This window comes from Diadema setosum, chromosome 11, assembly GCF_964275005.1.
Source record: "Diadema setosum chromosome 11, eeDiaSeto1, whole genome shotgun sequence".
Classification (NCBI taxonomy): domain Eukaryota; kingdom Metazoa; phylum Echinodermata; class Echinoidea; order Diadematoida; family Diadematidae; genus Diadema; species Diadema setosum.
The window spans coordinates 28482957-28504545 of record NC_092695.1 but is presented as its reverse complement, the minus strand read 5'-3'; the positions used below and the strand labels follow the sequence as shown (position 1 = coordinate 28504545).

The window sequence follows — 21589 nt, the reverse complement described above, 5'->3', positions numbered from 1 at the left end:
AAAATCTACCTGAAGACTGTGGAAAATACCAGTGTGATTTCTCAGCCTCAGATAAAACTGAATCCTTGTAGTCTGTAAAAAGGGACACATATTTGGTGGTTTTACACACTGCCTAAATAATATTGTCTGGATCTCTGCATTGCAGATGGTAAAATAATTAAACAGTTTTTACCAACTGAACTGTGCTGGTATTCCTCAAATCAGACACATGAAACAGGATTTAAAAAAAAATAAGTTTATTGGGTACTTGGAAGAACGTGAATCACCATTTGTGACTTGATTGCCATTTGATTTAGCCTTTAGATTCACTTCCATCACCTGAGTGACTGCAGATTCTAAGTTTATTGGCATCATTAAATACAAAGAAAAAACATCCTTACGAGTGGCAGAAGAGCCGCACTGTCCGTTCAAGTAGGTATGTATGGAAGGCGGCTATTCAAGAGTATGAAGCACAAGTTATAGGCTCTATCGCTGACGAGTGGCATGCTGAGTGACAATCAACTTAACGATTCCACAAAACGTGGAACGCACCGCCTCTTGTCTGCCTCTTGATTGAGAAGTGGCAGATGCTACGGAGGAGCCACGCCACTCCCCACACTCCAAAGCGAACCTCGGATCTTATCCCGGATGGAACTGGGTCACAGCCCGCTCCCGTTTTTTTAAAAGACGTGGATCCCAATCACATTTGGCGGCAAGAAATCGGATTCGCTGCAAACGACACACCTCACCTATGTTCAGCATTTCAAATGCCAGCCAGTAACTCGATGGCACACTCGCACGCACCCTGCGCAATGTATGGCTCTGAAAGGGGAGGAAGGGTTGGGGAGAGGGGTGGAGGGGCGAGGAGCGAGGTCCGTGGCCGGGAGAGAAACAAATGAGCGCAGGTAGCGGGAGGTGATCATAACAGAATAGCAGTCTCAGATTTGGGGCTGGATAACAAATTGCCCGGCTTTATCACCGGAGAGGGAGAGAAATGGCGTATCACATTCGAACTGACTCCCACAAATCTCACTTTAGCCCTTAATTTAGCCAGAAACAGAGCTTCGTGAAGAGTCCCCGCACAGCGAGAGAGAAACTGGCAGCAGTGATTTAAGGAGCACACAGCAAAAAGTGGTAGTCTCAACAAGAGAGGGGTGGGTGTTTGGAGTATAGATTTAACAACAAAACCGTGGAGTCGTCGATTTAATGTGTGCCAGATGTGATGTATAAACTTGTGAGCAAACTGCACCTCAATCCAATTTCTGTAATCCTTTCAAATGTGAGTAGAAACTCTGGATTTCATGGCAGACTCACGCTAAAGAATAGATAGTCATCAAGGAAGGTTATCGTGTAGGATGGGATACAGGCTCCCAAATTCACTAGTTTTGCTTGTTTCCTTGTTTGTTCATGCAATTCTTCTTCTGTTTTTTACCCAGTGAAGTGTGATTCTGTTATGTATTGAAGATACCCAACAACCTTAAATCTATTTAAAGTTTCAATCCTTGGAGAATTTACCAAAAAGATAAAAAGTTACAGCTGATTATCCCAAAGTCCTTTTCTTGTTGTTATTTGTGATAAAATACTATTCCTGCTACCTTTTTTTTTAGTCACAGCTCTTGAAGGATATTACACAAGAATATTATATGCTACACTACATTCCTGCATAGCACATGTGATTAATGATCACTCCTGATTACAGACTCTATATCATATTATCATTTTAAACTTAAGTGCATGAAAGTCTTGAGAGTACGATCATAACCATGTCCCTCCATTTTTGTTTTTAAATGTGTTTGACACTATGACATTAAATGGACGGTACAGTTTTGGTTGAGAAGGGGCTGAGGGTTTTTAACTTTTTTGTGAGATAATGAAAAACTTCTTATGAAATATGAAAGAGCATACAATTCCAAGAGCAATACAAGGGTTATTTCATGAAAATTGGTTTTGAAATGGCCGAGATATCCCCAAACAAAAAATTGTGATTAACGGTGCAGCCCACCTTTTATTAGGACTACTTTGTTTTAATTTGTTTTTGGATATCTCAGCTATTTCAAAACCAATTTTCATCCAACAAACTTTAAATTCCTCTTGGAATAGTATGCTTTTGAATATTTCATAAAAGTGGTTTCTAATTATCTTGCAAATCAAGTTAAAATTTGAATTCCCCATCTCAACCAAAACTATACCATTCCTTTAAAAGTCCTCACTGACATTTTTTCCAAACTCAAGGAGAACCCTTTCAGGTGCATACTTCCCCATCTTCCCCCTCCACATCATCACCGGTGGAGGAGATATAATCAAGAGCAAGAGGAGGTAGAGGACGACAGAGAGAGAGAAAGAGCTGGGTAAGTGATGTTATGCACTTCCTGCTTTAGAGCCAAATGTCTGGGGTTGAGTGGGCTGGGCTACATCAGTGACTGGCGTATTTTACGGGCACATCGCATCACTGAACTGCGGTGATTGGGGACAATTTCACGCCTTCATAAAAAAGAAAAAGAGGTAAATCAAATTGCATTCTAAGGGTGGGACTCGCCTCGGTACGACCATTGCCCCTGATGATGCTCTACAGAATGAGCTGCAATACAAGATACATGGCTCTCACTGCTTCTCCATAGTCTTGCTGTTTTGAGACACAAGGTTTCAATACATTCCCAGGATTTTTCAGCTGTAGCCTTTTATGGTTGAAATGAAAGCGCTCAAAAGGGACAGGACTATCGGCCACTTTCCAGTTGCTCGTGGAATCTCCTTTGGTGTCATCCACTCGGGATGCAGATGGATGGGGGAAAAAAAAGTCCACACAAATTTCAGTACTTGTCAATGGTGCCAGTATTTGATAAAGGTGTAAGTATGCAAATTACTTTAGTATCACAAAATGATGTGAGGGAAATTGGGTGGTAACTTTCCTTGGCTGGAAATTCACATTTAATTGGTGAGTTGAAGGGGTGAGAAACAGAAGATTTACAAAATACAAATGGAAAATACAATCTTGATAAAAGACATTTTCAAAAAGCACCTGATTTCCTACACAGAATATCACAAATAGGTTTATACTAGAAGAATTTCAAAGAGTGTCGTATGAAATACAGTGAGCAATAAATTACGCAGAGTAGCACACAAGTAATGTGTGTGTATGTGTGTGTGGGTGCGCATAAATGTGCATCAATTGAGATTCCGCAGCGCATGTAATGTATGTGTCTTTATCTGCGCACATGAAATTCATCATGCACACACTGTACCTCGATCATAATTTTGCATCGAAATCATACTTCGCACATATTTCTGCTCCACTGAAGACGTGCTCTACTTTCTGAAACCGAGGCCTAGGCCTATCCCACGGGGTGATGGCACTCACAGTAAGGTGATATGCCACGCAAGGTGTTGACAGCCACCACACAGAGGAGAAAGCCACGGACCAAGGGAGGTACCTACAGAGGACGTGCCAAGTGAGCGGCCATACACATATACTTTGCAATGGGACTAAGAAAGAGCCCTCCATCCATGCCAGTACAGTGTGTAGATGGCATGTTAACCTCTGTCATGATAGTGCTCTATACTCACTCCCACACACATGCAGACAGACACCCATGCACACATACACTGTACACACACATACATTCACTCACATACAAATATACAGCATATACATACACACACATACAGACACACTCTTTTTCTCAGTGTACATGTTTATTCTCTCTCTTTATTTGTTCTCTCTGCATCTGTTCCTTTATATATGTCTGTCTGTCTGTTCTTTCGTATTTGTCTGTCTGTCTGTCTGTCTGGGCCTCTACTTACTCTCTCCTTCTCTCCTCTTTTCCTCTGTCTGTCCCCTACCTGCTTCCCTCCCTTTATCTGTCTCCATGTCTGCATCTTTAACTCTCTCCCTCTTCCTCATCTTACATCTATCTGTGTCTCAACCGCGGGAAGCCAGTGATGGCTGGTCAGATTTCCCGTAGTTCATCACAAGTGTAAGATGAGTGAGCACTCCCCTCACAGTACGAGGGGGCCCTTCATCTTCTTCCTCTACATTCCGTAGACATCCTACCTTACTACACGTCTCCTAACAGAGCTACTAACCATAGGACTCCTTACTACAGACCTCCTGAACTACAGACTTGTGCACTAGTAAAGACCTTCCTTACTACATGCCTCCTTACAACAGACTCCTTTACGACAGACTTCTCTAACCCGTTGAGGACCGACTGATTTTGCTACAACACACATTTCCCATAGATCCCTGCCCGAGTATACTTGGGACTTGTCCTCAACGGGTTAATACAGACCTCCTCACTGCACATTCCATTGCTACAAACCTCCTTACTACAGACCTCGTAACTAGAGACTTCCTTGACTTCCTTTCCCCAGACCTCCTTACTGCAGATCTCCATACTACAAACCTCATTACCTCAGACCTCCTTACTACAGATCCCTCAACTACAGACTTCCTTAAAGGCCTTCGTCACAACAGACTACATTTGTACCTTGACTTCATTTCTGCAGACCTCCTTACTACAGACCTCCTTAACACAGATCTCCATAACACAGACATCTTTACTACGGACCTTCATATTACAGACTTCCTTACTACAGACCTTTTTACAACAAGCCTTCCTTTCTACAAACCTCCTTACAACAAATCTCCTTACAATAAATTCTTTACAACAGACATACTACAGACCTTACTGCAGACATCAGTACTACAGATTTCCTTCCGCAGACATCTGTACAGCAGATCTTGCTACAGAGCTCTTAAACACAGACCACCTTGCTACAGAGCTCTTAAACAGAGACCTCCTTGTTACAGACCATATAAAGATCTTTCTACCAAAATACCTCCTTACCATAGACCTCCCAATCATGAACCTCTCTATTACAAACCTTTCTACCACAGACATCCCTGAAATACCATACTGTGAGCCTACCAAAAATTGATTTTTTTTTTTTTGAAACCCATTAATCTTCTAAGGCGTGTGCAAACATGACTTTAACATTCCTTGCTGTAAGGGTTGATCAGGCACCCAGGAATGTCCTGCTGTGTCTCCGTTGACAAAAATAGGCTTGTAAAAAATTTCTTCATTTTTGCCTTAAGCATTAAGGTAGAGGTTATCATCTCTCACTTTGTCTCACACATGATTGCATACATGTACTGTCACATATCAGGTGCTGATGACGACTTACTTTGTCTTGTATATTGACATATGCTCTTGAGTTCAGCAAAAGTTCAGCGACCTCTGCGTGACCTTCCATGGCAGCACAGCACAGACTGGACATCCCATCCTGTGGAGAGATGGACATTAGAGATGGACATTAGAGATGGACATCAGAAATGGACATCAGAAATGGACATCAGAAATGACATCAATACAATCACTACGAAGATGGGGTAACTTGCACCTTATTTTCATGAAAATTTCTTGAAATAACACACTCTAACACCTGTATAATGCACATGTACTTGTATGTTTAATACTATAAAATGAGGAATGTTCGCAGCAATCTTAATTTTGCAAAGTTTGCGAGAGCCAAGATTCGCTAAATTAAAATGCATGTGAAAGTTCTTGTCTACACTATACGCATTGAACGTTAGAGGCAACTCACAAAAATTTCATGCCGCAAAAATATTGTGTTTTACAGTATGAAATGGAATCTCAAACAAACTCCAAGGCAAAAACTATTGTAGTGAATACTGTGACTGTGTTTCCCAGCATGCAGTGGGCCAATGCCAAAGAACAAATAGCCTCTTGGTTTGGCAATGAATAAAGATATTGTCCCCAAAAGAGGTATACCTGCATTCCCTATCTAAAATATGATTAATACTGAAGTACTTGTCATGCCCATAAATTCAAATATGAGAATCTTGACAAACTGAGATTTTCAGGCAATATTCAACAATTACTTTGTAAATAATCTAAAGATGTCTTGAAAATGATATTGATATGCAAATAAATGTACACTTAGGGTTGCTAACCTCTGCAGATTTTAATGTATACTGATGCACAGTGAAAAACATATTTTGACAGCAATATGTGTATATATATATATATATATATATATATATATATATATTGTGTATATATATATATATATATATATATATATATATATATATATATCGATACTTTAATGGCTTAAGAAGCATGCCAAATGAAACTTTATTAAAAACTTATTTTTCATTCTTTTTTAAGATTCTAATTTTATGAAGAAAAAACACACTAGTTGCCAGCCCTGAATTCTAGTTAAAAGAACTTCATAGGCATGGTGTAAACAGCCCTACTGCAGCCAGCTTGGAGAACCATTCTACTCATGTTCCGCACACCTGAGCAAAAAGCCTGCCCGAGTGCGGAGCAACTTTACTCCTAAACATCTGTGTCAATTCAATCATTCAAGCACATAGCCCGCATCTGAGCATGAATTCAGCGCATCACGCAGACTGCAAACAATCAGCAATTTGTTGCTGCCGTTTATTCGCTTCGCCTGACAGAGATGTAAGCTGCGCACGCCCGCCCAACCGTGAAATGCCACTGCCCGACAGAAATGGAGTCGAGCCATGAACGTTGCGGGGGTTCCTCTACCCAGTGTAACCGCAATCACAGCTGTTTCTTGTGAAGTGGATAAACGTTTTCCCCGGAAAAATATCCCTCTGCGTCCATTTTGTTGATTAATTAACGCTCACACGAGTGCAGGAGGGACTGTAGCGTGTGATTGGTTGGTGTGTGGTGAGCTGTAGTGGCGGGGCACAGAAGGGTAGAGGTTTTTCGTGCGCTTCAAGCATAGGAAATGGTGTGGTGTCTAAACAGTTTACCTCCGTCAATCTGAGCTGTATGGCTGATTGATATGGGATGCAACAGCATGATGTACCTATGCACTCCTGGAATTATTGGTGTTATTTCAGGAAAAGCATGGCATTGGGTTTAAAAAAAAAAAAAAAATGAAGGTATTGATACTACCTCAAGCACCGGTTTGGGTAAGAGGTATACCAATTTCAGCACGAGTCATGCAACATTAATCAATGCCCTCAGATATTAATCAAAATTATTTGTGCATTACTCATATCTTCAATCTATGCTTTCCCCTTCGATAGCCTCTCCATTAGGAGCAATGCAAGCCTACTTGGGACAGCAAGTGTGATCTCCCCGACGAGAATACATCGACGATTCCGCGCGACGGCTTCGTGGAGACTGCGACGACCGCTCACACAGAAGTGGGTTAGAAATCCGATCCGCTCATGCGGAAGTACCAATCAACCTTCTTCCAAGTGTAATTGAACGCTGCATCTCTTTTGATTTTTTCTCCCCGAGTATTCACCGGGACAGAATGGATCCGTCGAGAGTGGTACACAAACAATTAGACAAGACTCCATCCCATCCCTTTCCTGCTCCTTCCTAATCTCTTTCACGTTCTGTCCATCTCTCTCTTCTTCTCTTCTCTCCATCTGAGAGTACTGTTTGAAAGAGGTTGCTTGAAATAATCCTCCTTTCTTTTTTTCATCTTTCTCTCTTCTTTTGGTTGCTCTATCTCTATCTGTCCCTTTCTGAGGGCACTGTAATAAAAAGGGGGTTGCTTCTTGAGGACATGGTAATTGAATTAGCCAAATTACGGCAAAAAAGATTGGATTGGGGGAAAGCTCAAGTAGGCTCAGGTCTTGGCTTCTGCCAGTTTTGTCCAATATGATATGTTGGGAGGAACAGAATGAGGGTGAGGAAACTGGGGCAAAATTAGCGTTATGGGACGGAAAGACAAGAACATTCCATGCACTGTTGGGCATTGCAACAGATGATGATTGGTGTTGGCTACTGCATGTCTTTTATTCTGTATGTCTGTTTTCACACACCAATGAAGGACTTTGCATGCCTAAATTTCAATAGAACATATGAATAAATCTTACATGTTTGTCTGTATGTTTGTATGAATGTACATATATGTGCAATATATATATGTGCAATATGAAGATATATATATGTGCAATATGAATCTAGTATAAACTTAAATGCACTATACATACATATACACACATACATACAAACATACATAAATTGTGGATATGAAAAATAGAGAATTATTGGAATGATCTAACACTTCCACATGGATCCCAACTATAGGTATTGAAAACTTAGAACATTTTAACCCTTTGTTTTGTATGTTTCCAGGAATGCCATCGCTTTGTTGCCAGAATACCAACTGCTCTGCTTCAACTGCTTATTTTTTTTTCTTTTGGAAAGTCTTCTTGAAATATAATTATTGCAGTCTTGTGTTTTTGAATGACAACATGACTTCTCTAAATGTCATCCAAGTAGATTCAGAGCTCACTTACAAGCCTCTGGACATTGGTTCGGATATTTTCTGCTCGAACACTATATCTTTTCAGATCTATGATATGTGTAGTCTCTCATCAAGTCTCCCTTATGTTTTTCCCTTATGCCTCCTGAGATCAATGCAGTTAAAGGAGGACCAAGATAGAACAGCATGCGAGGCTCACAAAACGCCAAAGAAGATGCAGTCTGCGCCCATCATATGGGGGCTAAGAAAAGTTGTTCACTCATTGGCCAGGCGGGCAACTCGGCAACTCATCATCCACACGCTTGTCCAAAAATGACCGCTTAATTCAGTCTCTATTTACACACTCCAGCCAAGCAAAGGCAATGCTGAAGTATCTGACCACTAGGATGGGTTCGCCAACACAAACAAATTGGCCGCACCTCTCGACTTTGACGCAGGAACGAATTTGACAGTATGACGAGATGCAAGTATTGCCCCACCATCCAATGATACCGGACACTGCAGAACACCGGCCGCTATATTCAGCCGCCGCTCGCACGAGATGGAGTACTTGACGCGTGACTTGAAGTAGCTGCCTGCTGGTGCTACTTTGATATTTTGAAGGGAAATTATGCAGGCTGCCAGGCACCTGTAATTCCCGTTACTTTGATTCAGATGTATATGTAAAAAACAAAAATACTCATTCCATTAAAGAGCAGATAATATTTCATCTTCTCCTGTCCGATCTTCAAGCTCCTCAGTCTACCCCATAATTCAATCCATTTGCTTTGCATGTTGTTAGGATAAGCATTAGGGTTATGTTTGTGGGCAGGTTTCATACTTGGCTTAGCATGCAGATATTTCATGGGAACAACTGACACAGGAGCAAATGTCATAGAAGCAATAATGCATAATACCATATTTCTTTCTTCCCTGGGAAATGTCAGTTGCTCTACATTTTCTAGGTTGAAGAATGCTGACTATCCTTTAACTTTGCTGCATTGTTATTCACACACTGTGACAACATGTGGGGGAAAAGAACACCTCTCTGACACTAAACTGTGTCACCACGTCCACGAGGACTATTGACTACAGGGTTGGCAGCCAAGCAAAAACATTTCTGAGAAGTGTGTGCATCCTCGCCGTAAACATACCCCCACTCTGCAGTTTCCACGCCCTGCTGGACAAAAGTTTCAATTTTTCGTTCCCCCCTCCCCGACAGATGTGGATTAGGGCAGGATTTCAGCGTACACTATCTCACTCTTCAACTCTTTTTTTAGAAACTTCCAGGTGATACATCTTTTCCTGTTTGAGAATATTTTCACAAAACTTGTGAGTAAAACAAATCAATATCATGCCAACGTTCGGCAAGGATTTCAGGAACGGTTCACCTTACAATCTCCATCAAAAAGCCAAAAGGACATTTGGCTCCTCAGCTCCTCTACATTCACCCTTCCATCTGAGTACAATATCAGCTCCAAATGCTTGAGCAATTTTTTTCCCCCCTCTAAACAAAGCAATGCAACATTTCAGATTACACATTCAACATCTGGGCATAAGAGCATAAACTTACCTTATCGACTGCATTGACGTTTGGGTGTTTGTCCAGGAGCATCCGTACAACATCCACATAACCGCCTCTCGAGGCGACCAAGAGAGCTGTCCATGAATTCTATCATGGAGAAAAAAACAAGAAGGGTGAAATTGAACCTTCAGTCACACTGTTTTGCTCTGTACCAAAGAGAGCTGGGTAGAGCATACATGTAGAGCCAAAATGTTGGCATTTTTTTTTTCTCCCCCCAACATTCTAGGAGTTTACAAAACATTTATACATAATGGTGATTTATGGCTTTTGTATTAGACACAAGAGTGAAATATGTTCCTTGTATCAGATAAATTAATGTAACAGGCAAATGAAATTCTCTAATCAGAAAAAACTTTCATATAATCTTGTCAGGACATACAAAGACATTCAGTTTTTCAGGAAGCTCCTACAGAGTCAAGGAAACCAGGCATCTCTACTGATCTTATCATTAATATGCAAAAAAACCTCAAGTGAGGTGGTTCAGTGGATCGCATTTTGTTTACGCTGGATGTGAAAATATGAGATCAAATAATGAGAAATATGAAAGCAATACATAACAGTCCACCTAGAATCTTCCTCAAGTATGTATTCATAATGAATTTAAGGACTGAGCGTGGACAAAAAAACAACAAAAAACACATACACACACTATGGTCGCAAAGTCTGCACCATGCATCATCTGCGTGAGTGACAAATCTTGAAGTGATTTGGGCTGCTCCATTACCACTACCATGGCGTTGATAGAGAAATGAAAGAGACCCCCACTCCCCCCCCCCCCCCAACTCCTCTATTTGTATCACCATCTATAAACCTTGTCAAATTTGACGGTACACCTTCACTGAGGCACGGCCCATTGCACTCCCCTTCATATCTTGGACACTAAAGAGAAATAAACATCAATCATCCATGGGAGCGTGGTCAAGAATTCCCCCCACAGCCCCCCAACTACCATGACCAATCATCAGCATGAGGTGAGGCAGGTCCATTGTCGGTGTTCCGCACTATTTGTCATGGTCCGGCAGACATCTGATGGGCAGGGGATCCGCCGGATTTGAAATGCAGTGCCCAAATCGGTAGTGTGTGTGTGCGTTTGAGTGTAACTGATTGTGTCTTATTTTTTTTCTCTTTTTTTTTTCTGGGGACCTACCCCCACAAGCATTTGCTTCTATATAGGTCCCCCCCCCCCCCCCCCCGCACATACTCTTAATCATCAAATTTGAATGTAACATACTTTAGACTTGATTTAAATTCATTTTGTGTCATGTAATATTACTATAGTCTTTATACACTGAATTTACAAAATATGTGTTACTTTTCATTGTCATGGATGTAGGTTACAAATACAATACTGTATAATTTGTATGGAAACTTAATAAATAAAATGAAATGAAATAGCGGTAGTGGCATAACTGATGACATCCCTTTGATGATGAGATCCGACTGTCCGGTATTCATCAGCCTAAGATGTGAAAGTAGCGCCCATTCGTGCCCGTGAGAATCACCACATCATGTGTGACACAAAATCCACCGGGACATCTTGAATAAAGGAGGTAGATCCTTCAAGGTAAGCCCAATGCATGTATTCATAGACTACCACTTAGGTGACAATATGAGTTTCCTATCTTACATCAATAATGCGGGGGATCAAAAAATGCCGCACGGTGTTCTTTCTCAGACAGGCTGCAAATGATATTGTCACTATCATTCAGTACAATGCCTCTCAAATAAATCCTTCATATATCACTACCTGTACATAACAAATTGAGGATTCTGTTTAAAGGGACGGCATAGTATTGGTTGAGGTAAGAATTCAGCTTTTAACTTTTTGCGAGATACTTAGAAACCACTTTATAAGATGTTGAAAAGTGTAAAATACTAAGAGGAATTCAAAGTTTATTTGATGAAAATTGGTTTTCAAATGGGTGAGATATCAAAAAACAAACTAAAATAAAGCAATCCTAATAAAAGGTGGGTCCCACCTTTTATTACGATCGCTTTGTTTTGGATATCTCAGCCATTTCAAAACCAATTTTCAGCAAAACAAACTTTGAATTCCTCTTAGAATCATAAGCTCTTTCATATTTCATATGAAGTTTGTCATTATCTAAACAAATATTCATAAAAAATGTTGGAAACCTCTCACCCCATCTCAACCGAACCCTTTAAGTGGTTAATATGAACATAAACTGTTATCATTAAGATATGCAGCTGGAATAACCCAGGCAGGTCTGTAATAGAGAGCACAGTATTACATGTGGGTTAGTGTGAAGATTTGCTGCTAAGGGGGAAAAAAAGAAGAAAACTTGACTGACATTTAAACCCATGCCGCTATCTTCCAGGAGGATGGGATACCGCTGAAATCTGGAATAATGCTGCATTAGACTCTACACACTGCCAATAAGTTAATAAGCACATCTAAAAGGCATTAAGTGATAATTTGGGGTCCGCTAATGCGTCAGTGTGTGCTCCCCGTGCACGGACCACACGATGCGTTCGGGTAAACCCAATCTGGTTTTGAATCTCAAATTAAGTTTGCCCACCCGCAAACCTTTCATCTCGCCTGTCTGCGGGCGGCCAAAGCAAAACCTCTCCCACTTCTCTCTCGCTCTCCTGGGCCAAAACAGAACAAAAGGAGAGAAAAGAAAAAGGCTTCCAAACCTACGAGAAAAAAAAAAAAAAAAATCAATGCCTGCATTCCTTGCAAATGCAGGGCAGAACAGGACAGAAGAGTATCAGCACTTCTTTTCCTTTCATATCACTTCAATGCTATCAAGTTTTATGTCTGTGTAAAAAGAAAACCAGCTATTCATTCAATCTGAAAACAATTTGGCTTGTTCTTGAAGAGATCATACAAATATGAGTCTACTTATTTTTTTTTTATTTCCTCTGTCAGAAGAAGGAATCTGGCATAGCTGAAGGAACATTTTTGATGTTCCTTTTCACTATAAAAGTATCATGAATTATCACTTCCAATTTTCACATTCTTTTTTTGTCCTAAAACTTGAAAACACAAGCCTCAGTCATGTTATGAGCGAGGTTACATGAATATGTATGTTCTATACCCCATATTTAAACATAAAAACTGCAACTTTTTGATAACTGCAGTCACCATGGTGACAAACAGGGACACAAATAATCAACAGTGCACATTTTCGTTGTTGCTATGGCAACTGAGTTTAGTAACCATTACAACTGTTGGCGTAACGGGCCTCTTCACTTAGAATAATGGATGGATATATGGTCTTCTGTCTATTGTCAACAGTACATTTTGTGCGAGTGCAGCGGACTGAGCAGAGTTCAGAACGGAAACTTAAATAGCAAAATCATCCCCACCTTGACGTACATCCCAAATTCACGCTGTCTCTCCCTCACCACGGAGACGACATTCAGCGTCACCACCACCCTTGTACCTCACCCTGCCCTTCCCCTGTGCCACCATGTCAAGCAGAGCGGCATGCCAAGAAGTAAGAAGACACCAGCAATGTGATAGCACCTCGTCGGAGATGACAAAATCTTTCACAGCCTGGACCCTCCTCTCTCCCTCTCCATCTATCTATCTATCTGTCTGTCTGTCTGTCTTGTCTGTCTATCTATCTATCTATCTATCTATCTATATATCTGTATCTACAATGTATTTATTTATCTATCTATCTATCTATCTATCCATCTATCCATCTATCTCTCTCTGGTCTAACGAAGACAACTAGAAAAGCACTCAGAGAGTGCAGACCTCCACCAAGCAGCTCATTTCCACCCCTTCCACTCATACATGCATGCTGAAAATTGTCCACTTTCCCAATATAGAAGCCTTTTGTTTATGTCACCAGCTTCCAGCTCTGCCGCGCCTCGCCCAAGCACAGCACGCACTTTAGAGCGCATAGTATGCAAACCTCAAATACGCGCAGCTTGAACACCCAAGTTCGCTGACCCTTTCTGCCGAAAAAAACAAAAAATCCTTAAAAATTTTCGGATCACTGCCATCATTTAATCACCTATTCCCTGTGTCATTATCAACTTTTCCTGCAAGTTTCATTCAAATCTGTTCACAAATTTCTGAGCTATTTTGAACACAAACAAAAAACAAAACAAAACAAAACAACGGCAATGATAACAAAACCTCCTTCCTTGGCGGAGGTAATAAACAAATACCCCAGACTCTTCCCTCCCTCTCTCTCCTTCTCCCCCTCTGTCCCTGTTTCTTCTAGCTGTTCTAAAATGCAATCTAGACACGAAGGGAAGATGGACGGGCGAATTCTGACTAGACGGAAGCTACAGTCGCCGTCACATTTCTCAAAATATTTTCAGCAAACATTCATCCAATCTCATCCCATTCCATCCCATCTTGGATGGGAGAAGGTCTCTGCATGAATCCCCACACAAAGGATACTACAAATCACAATTGACTTCAATAATTCAATTCACAGATTCATGTATTAATCTTCCTCAGGGTTTCCACAACTCAGTGTCTATTAACCCGTTGAGGACAAGTCCCGAGTATACTCGGGCTGGCGTCTATGGGAAATGCGTGTTGTAGCAAAATCAGTCCATCCTCTACGGGTTAAGTAACTAATAAGGGCTCATTTTCTGGGCTGGATACTTTACTCTGTTGGATAATACAGGTGAACTATAACATTAAATTGCAAAATCCCGCTACCTGACACACATATGTTTACATTGTAAATTGTTACACTTTCAATGCAGTGCAGTGACATTTTCTATGGTTTTCAATAGGTGCTGTACAAATATTAAGTCCCATTGTAAGCACAATTTTTCAGACTGCAAAATTGTTCTTCTAAACAACGGCTGCCATCAACACGCAGCAGAAGTGGAACACATGGTTGCAAGTATACTATACTGTAAAAGTGGAAAATTTCGTGCATTTCGCGCAACCAGAAACCAGTGCGAAAATAAAAAGTGAATATTTTTGACTGTCATATGTTAAACTCATAAATGTCTTGATTCCGTGGAATTAAAAACATGTGAAATTCAACTAACCCAGCCGATGGATTACTCATTACTGCAGCGCACTGTGATTTTATCTTCTGACTGGATTCAGAGAGCTACATACATGTACATGTACATTGTACATTCATGCTACTTACAGTCCTCTATTACTAAGTGTGTACCAACAAATGGCTATGCAATACATGTACATCCGGTCAATAAGAGTCGTACATCTCTTCCATTAATGCCATTCTTGAGGCACAGTATTCAACTTTCCACAATCATATTACATGCACAAAAGGAAAACAGTATTTATTGAGCCATATCATCAACTGCGATCTCTGGCTGACTCCTGAATTGTGTATATTTGTCGTACACATCTACACAATGCGAAATCAGCAGGAGATATGAAAACACAATGACAGAGAAGAAAACACTCTAGGTGGACAGAAGAAGTAGGGCTCTTCAATACTGCAGTGTATGAATAAGTAAAAAATATATTAGATGGGGGGGGGGAGAGGGAGAAAGACAGAAAAAGAGAGCGTCCATACCAACAACAAAAAAAAGTCAAGTAATGCAGATAGTTCTATATCACGCATTTTGGACTGCACATCTCCCATGTCGATTGAACATCTAGAAGAATAAATTCCATTGCTGCTCTACATGCTAAACCGCCCACACACTCATACACACATAGGATTGAATAATTAACTCATGGATATGCATCTGGGAGAACAGAATCACACCATTTTTTTGTTTGCTCACTCTTTCTTGTTACTGAAGTGTGAACGCCCCCAATTTGTTCATTTCTCCCCACTGTGCAACTGCTCATCCCTGTTCAGACCACACACTGCGCTCCCCCCCAGACGCTAATTCTCCGGTAATTACCAGCCTGATTGATTTGGGAGTTTGTGGAGCCCCCTGCCCAAGCAACAGGGTAGCTGTTGTTCCTCAGCAGCCTCACCGCCAACAGCTCTTGTTGCGACACACAGGTAATCTAGTAACAAGCTCAGCAAATGAATTATTCAATGCCATTTATCCTGATTGATTTCCTGGCTTCATCTTGCAGAAGGAAGAGACGGGAGGAGGAGACAGAGGAGAAGGAAGAGGAGGAGGAGGAGGAGGAGGAAGGGGGTGGGGCACCCCGGTGGAGGAATACCGTATCCCGAGCGGGAGAGAATGCGTGCCAGCGCTCCGCTCGGAAACAAGATGGAGCGAGCGATGAGAATTGTTGCCAATTAGGTGGCGCAGTGTCAAACGTTGATTTGTCTCCCTCGCTAAGAAGAGTGACTTCAACAGAATGCATCTCTGCCTGCTACCAACACACACTCTTCCCTCTGACAAACACTTATAAATTATTTCTGGTAACTACACCATTTCACAACCCTGAACATCTCTGTCTTGTACAAGTAAGCATACAAAGCAAACTATTTTCAAATCTGAACTGATTGTTCAGCTAGACTCTTCCTTTTCTGAGGAGTCCTGTTGTTGTTTTAAACAGTATGTAATCTCCATTAATATCTATGATTATACCTTAGATAATTATGTTAGACATTTAACCATAATGGCTGTGTCAAAGACCGTACTCAAATATCATATCCTGCTAACTACACCATTTGACAACTCTGAACATCTGTCATGTACAAGTATACACAGCAAAACATTTTCGCATCAAGAACAAGTTTTATTGTTTAACCAGACTCGACCTTTGCTGAAAAGTCTTGTTGTTGTCTTACACATGCAATCATCATCACTGTCTTTGAAATTTCCTTCAATAGGTTATGTTAGATATTACACTATGTGTCAAAGACCAATGTTCAAATATCATATCCTCTGTATTCAGGCATCCTCTGGCCAATGGGGTTCTGCCTTTGGCAAACTATGGACTAAAATAGTGAGCATTTAAAACCAAAGACATCTGTGACTTACCATGCCGGCCATGTCCACGTTGGCACCATGTTCCAGAAGAAGCATCACACAATCCACATGACCCTTCCGGGCTGCCCACACCAGACCCGAGGTTCCATACTGACAACAACAACAACATAAAAAAAGACAAGATGTTACACACAGGTGTGGGGTAAGCAAAGGACTAGCCACTGAAAGTGTGGTATCAATCAATTTCTTCTCCAACAGAAAAACAAGGATTCATCCATCATAATGAAGAAATAACTGAACAATATTGCATAGAAACAAGACATGATGCAAGAATTGGAGTACAGCATTTCAATGGGGCAATACTTCATTTGCCTGTTCAGTGGTGATAGCAAATGAAATATAAAAAGAAGTTTGGAGAGCAGTTTATTTCTTGGTTTCACATAAAGGACCTCTTCAATTCTGATAAATATCAAGTAAACAATGAGTTCTTATACAATATAAAACAGAAAAATATGAAAAATTCTAATTAGACAGTAACAGGATAGTATAAAACTTGGTAAATAACCATTTGTTTCCTAGAATGTTGAATTCATGGAGGTAATATTACAACTAAAAAATAAAAGAAAATGTATCATAGAAAAAAATATAATGTATACATGTATGTTATATATACACTTATGGAATGTCCTTGTAATCAAATGAATAAAAAAAAGTTTCTAATAAATCAGCTCTTAATCAATGCAAAAATCAATGTTGTGGCAAAAGTTCTTCAGGAATCATTGTGACTGATGGTTATTGTGCATCTCCAGAGATAAATATTATGCAAGAGTACATTGTATCTCACTTTCTCTCTCTCTCTCTCTCTCTCTCTCTCTCTCCATCTCTTCATATATATATATATATATATATATATATATATATATATATATATATATATATATATATATATATATATATATATATATATATACATCCATTTTTTTCTCTTTCTCTCTCATGTTTCCCCCTCTCTCTTGTAGATGGAACAGACTCTGAGATTAAAGAAACACCTGTATTCATCGGCACAGCTTCTCATTTTCCTCTCTCCGCTCACATTACTTCTGCACCGCTTAAAGGGAGAGGTCTCTGTTCTCTTCTGTCATTGCAAACTGACACAGACTATGGTCTTTTCACATGAATCTGTGCAGTAGTCCCATCCAAGTGTTTAGATGGTCACAGTGCAGTATATCTTTTCTTGACAGATTGCCATGGTTATCACTAGCTTGTCTTGGACCTTTGTCTCAAAAATGGCTGCTGGTGATTTAATGAGCAAAAGCCCTCTAGGACCATGCCAAAATTCTGTTCATAATACACCAGTAGATAAAGAAACAAAAAAAAAAAAAAAAGGGGGGGGGAGAGAAGATGCACTATAATTGTATAAATGGACATACAACCCTGCATATTTCATGACATCATGAAGCTCAGTGACATTATCATGTAATTTATAACCTTTATACAATGTACATCTTCAAATTCAGAAACTGTCTGTTGAGGTTTCATCTATGCACTGAAGATTATAAATGACTCAAAAATTCACCATGCCTTCATGAATTCTACCTCTATTGTAAACAAAACACTACATTTTACTAATCTCTGGTTTAAAATCAACCCTGTATAAAATGCATACATGCTGTGGCCATTTCCACAAAAATGTTGCCACAATTGGCTGGCTCATTATCAACAATGCCCTGTATGAAAATCCTTCTTTTTTTGGGGGGGGGGGGGGCAGGCCATGGGACATGATATGGGAGACATTCATCACATATATTACTGTAAAACGAGGAATGTTTGCGTGCATTTTAATTTCAAAAAATTTTGTGAGAGCCAAGATTAGCAAAATTAAAATACACGCAGAAGTTCTTATCTACATTATATGCATTGAATGTTAGAGGCCACTCACGAAAATTTCATGCCGCGAAAAAGGCAGACGGTTCCAATTCGCGAAAATTTCATGCCTCAAAAATATTGTGTTTTACAGTAATCATGTATTTGTACATGTATAGGAAAGGAGGGCTGGGAGGATGTCACACACATAAAAAAAGACAGGAATATAATGTAGTAAAGATTTTTACCTTGTCTGCTGAGTTGACCTTTGCCCCTGCCTTGAGGAGAGCAGCCACCACTCCACTGTGACCCCGCCCCGCTGCCCAGATGATGGGTGTGACTCCATGCTGAGGAAAGAAACAGACCAATCAGATTTCACTTTGTGCTTTGTAACCTGGGATACACTTGACATTGACAGTGATGGAAATATTCAAAAATGATATTAAAGAAAATGGTACATCATTTTATTTCTGCTCATCTCTTTAAGAAAGAAAGGTTCATCTTGGCAAACAGCACAATGATAATTTATTCCCTTCAATAAGCTGAATCCTTGATGAGGATGATACTTGCATCTGACACATCTACTTTAAAGAAAAATCAGATAAAAAAGGAACTGGACAATGTATTAACTACTCATTCACTTATCACGAGGGAAGAATTGCTGCATCTTCATTCTGATGTGCACGACCATGCAGATGCACATTGGGTCCTGGTTATAGGGTGCCAGCCATTCCGGATGCTGGTTAACCGATTTGACCTCACATTCGCATGCAAATGCACGGCTAACTATGCTGGGCTGCATAATGTGTGACATAAGTTAGCCATCATGGACTGCAATTACGCAGCAAGATCCTGCGCAAACGCAGACCACTTCACGGACGGCCAAAAAAAAAAACCTCAGCCACCAAAACAAGCCTTAAAGGGGTCGTTGAGAGCAGAATATCCCAAACTAGTTATGCAACCTGACGGCAGACATTTTGATGATTAGTGCCTAACCTACACTGACCATCATACAAGAGATCTTTCACCACATGGGAGCCCTTACTCAATCAAACTCACTCTCACTAAGGAAAGCCCTCAGATCAAAGTCAAATCTGCAGACACTTTAATTTCAAGCTGTCCTTGAAAAAATACTAGCGACTGATTTGAAGGACTTCTGAGTGATTGCAATTGTAATGAAAAGGAGATTTGTCACGTGCAAGAGGGGTACTAATCAGAAATCAAAATCTGGCTCGAGATGGAATCAAAAATATTTCTAGCAAGAGGAAATACCTCCATGTTATTATACCCAAGTGATAAAGTCTTAGGGACAGCATCATATATGAATTTGAATTCATCTGCTGTATTGTTGAATACAAGTCTGTTTTTCCATTTGTGCTGCTGCTTTTCTTTTTCTTTTCTTTTTTTGGGAGGGGGGAGGGAGGAGAGGCAAGATATTTATCATTTTTATTTAACTCTGTCACAATCACTTGCATGTTGTCTATTTTGGGAGCAAAATGCAGCAATATATCAAGGCAAAGAACTATTCTTCAAACTGAACTTTTGTATGTGTGTACGTGTATGCATATTTTTTCCCCTAAGTGTGTTAAAGATGTTGCTATCTGCCACACCTTGCCACCGTGTGTTTGATTGGGTCACTGCGGAAAAAACAAAACAAAAACAAAACAAAAACATAGCTGAAACACTGCAACACTAGCCAAAAATTGTACCTGTAGGCAATTCTCGCCAAACGGTCTTCGCTGGAAGCGAGACTAATGCATGATGATGAGGAAGTCTGTCTCCAGAAGGAGCAGACTAGAACATAAATAAACAATACGTTCTGCGTCCTGCTTCTCACTTCCGATGAAACGGGAGCGCACCGGTCTCGCGCACATTTTGCCATCTGTTCGTGGAAGTTGCGAGACTTCAATCAGGCTTGTGCATCTTTCTCCTCCATATATCTCTTTCGCTCGCCAAATCTTAAACTCTAACCTTGACCTTTGACCTACAACTCTCCGTTGTCTATTAATCAAATGCTTGCCCTTCGACACCGTAATCACATCCTGATTGATGTCGCTGGAGTATTCTCCAGCCAGTCCCGCTCGAGGTTAAATAAAACAATCCTACTCTCAGGAACAAATGTCTCCAGAAATCACAAATCGACCAAAATGTTCACTGATTGCATAATGATTGATTGCCATCGAGAGCATATCTTTAGGAATCCCAAAAGGTTTTCAATTGTAACATGAGTGATGACATGTCATTTTGTAACACTCTTATCCCCACCTCTACCTCCTCCCAGAAGTTCCCTTTTAAAGGAAACCAAAACCCAAAGAGAAAAGTAGATTGAGTGAAAGCAGCAGCATCAGTATAGCACATCAGTGAAAGTTTGAGGAAAATCGGACAATTGATGCAAAAGTTATGGATTTTAAAAGTTTTGGTGTTGATACCACTGGATAAGGAGACCACTAGAGTTTATAACATTATGTATGGACAACAAAAGGAAAATATATAAAGAGAATTCAACATGCTTTCACTTTTCTAGCATAATGAATGAAAGAGCACTGGACTAACCGCTTTCAGAAAGCAGGGGGAATAATTACTACCCTTCACATGTGTCAACATCAAGTTGATGGAATGTGTAATTTTCATAAAAAATGAATTTCTGTGGAAGTCCCTTTATATTTTCTTTATATTGTTGTCCACACATGATGCCATGAACTCTAGTAGTCTCCTTATCCAGTCATTACAACACCGAAACTTTAGAAATTTATAATTTTTGCACTGATTGTCCAATTTTCTTCAAACTTTCACTGATGTGTTCTACTAATGTTGCTGCTTTCACTCAATCCACATTGCTCTTTGGGTTCTGGTTTCCTTTAAAGCAAAATGGGTTACAATGGCAGAAAAATAATTTCATCTACAGTTGCTCCTTCTTCCTTTAAAAAACTGACACTGGTTGAACATCACAGCAACAAATTCAACTTTCGGAATAAACTAAGACCATCAACCGTAGTAAGAGTATGTAAAACGAGTCTACATTCAGAGGAACGTATGCTATGTCTCTCCTGGGGAAAAAAAAAAAAAAAAATATGCAAGCGG

At 40.2% G+C, this 21589-nt stretch overlaps 1 protein-coding gene across 1 annotated transcript in view; it reads right to left on the bottom strand.

Annotated features, from left to right (window-relative positions):
- The window catches only part of LOC140235089 (uncharacterized), a 126683-nt gene that overhangs the window by 26748 nt on the left and 78346 nt on the right, over nucleotides 1-21589 (bottom strand). The window contains exons 5-8 of the mRNA XM_072315125.1: nucleotides 18757-18855; nucleotides 16697-16795; nucleotides 9812-9910; nucleotides 5161-5259 (exon numbers count right to left, since the gene is read on the bottom strand). Of these exons, the coding sequence (XP_072171226.1) occupies nucleotides 5161-5259; nucleotides 9812-9910; nucleotides 16697-16795; nucleotides 18757-18855 (396 nt within the window). The remainder of the gene's footprint in view (nucleotides 1-5160; nucleotides 5260-9811; nucleotides 9911-16696; nucleotides 16796-18756; nucleotides 18856-21589) is intronic.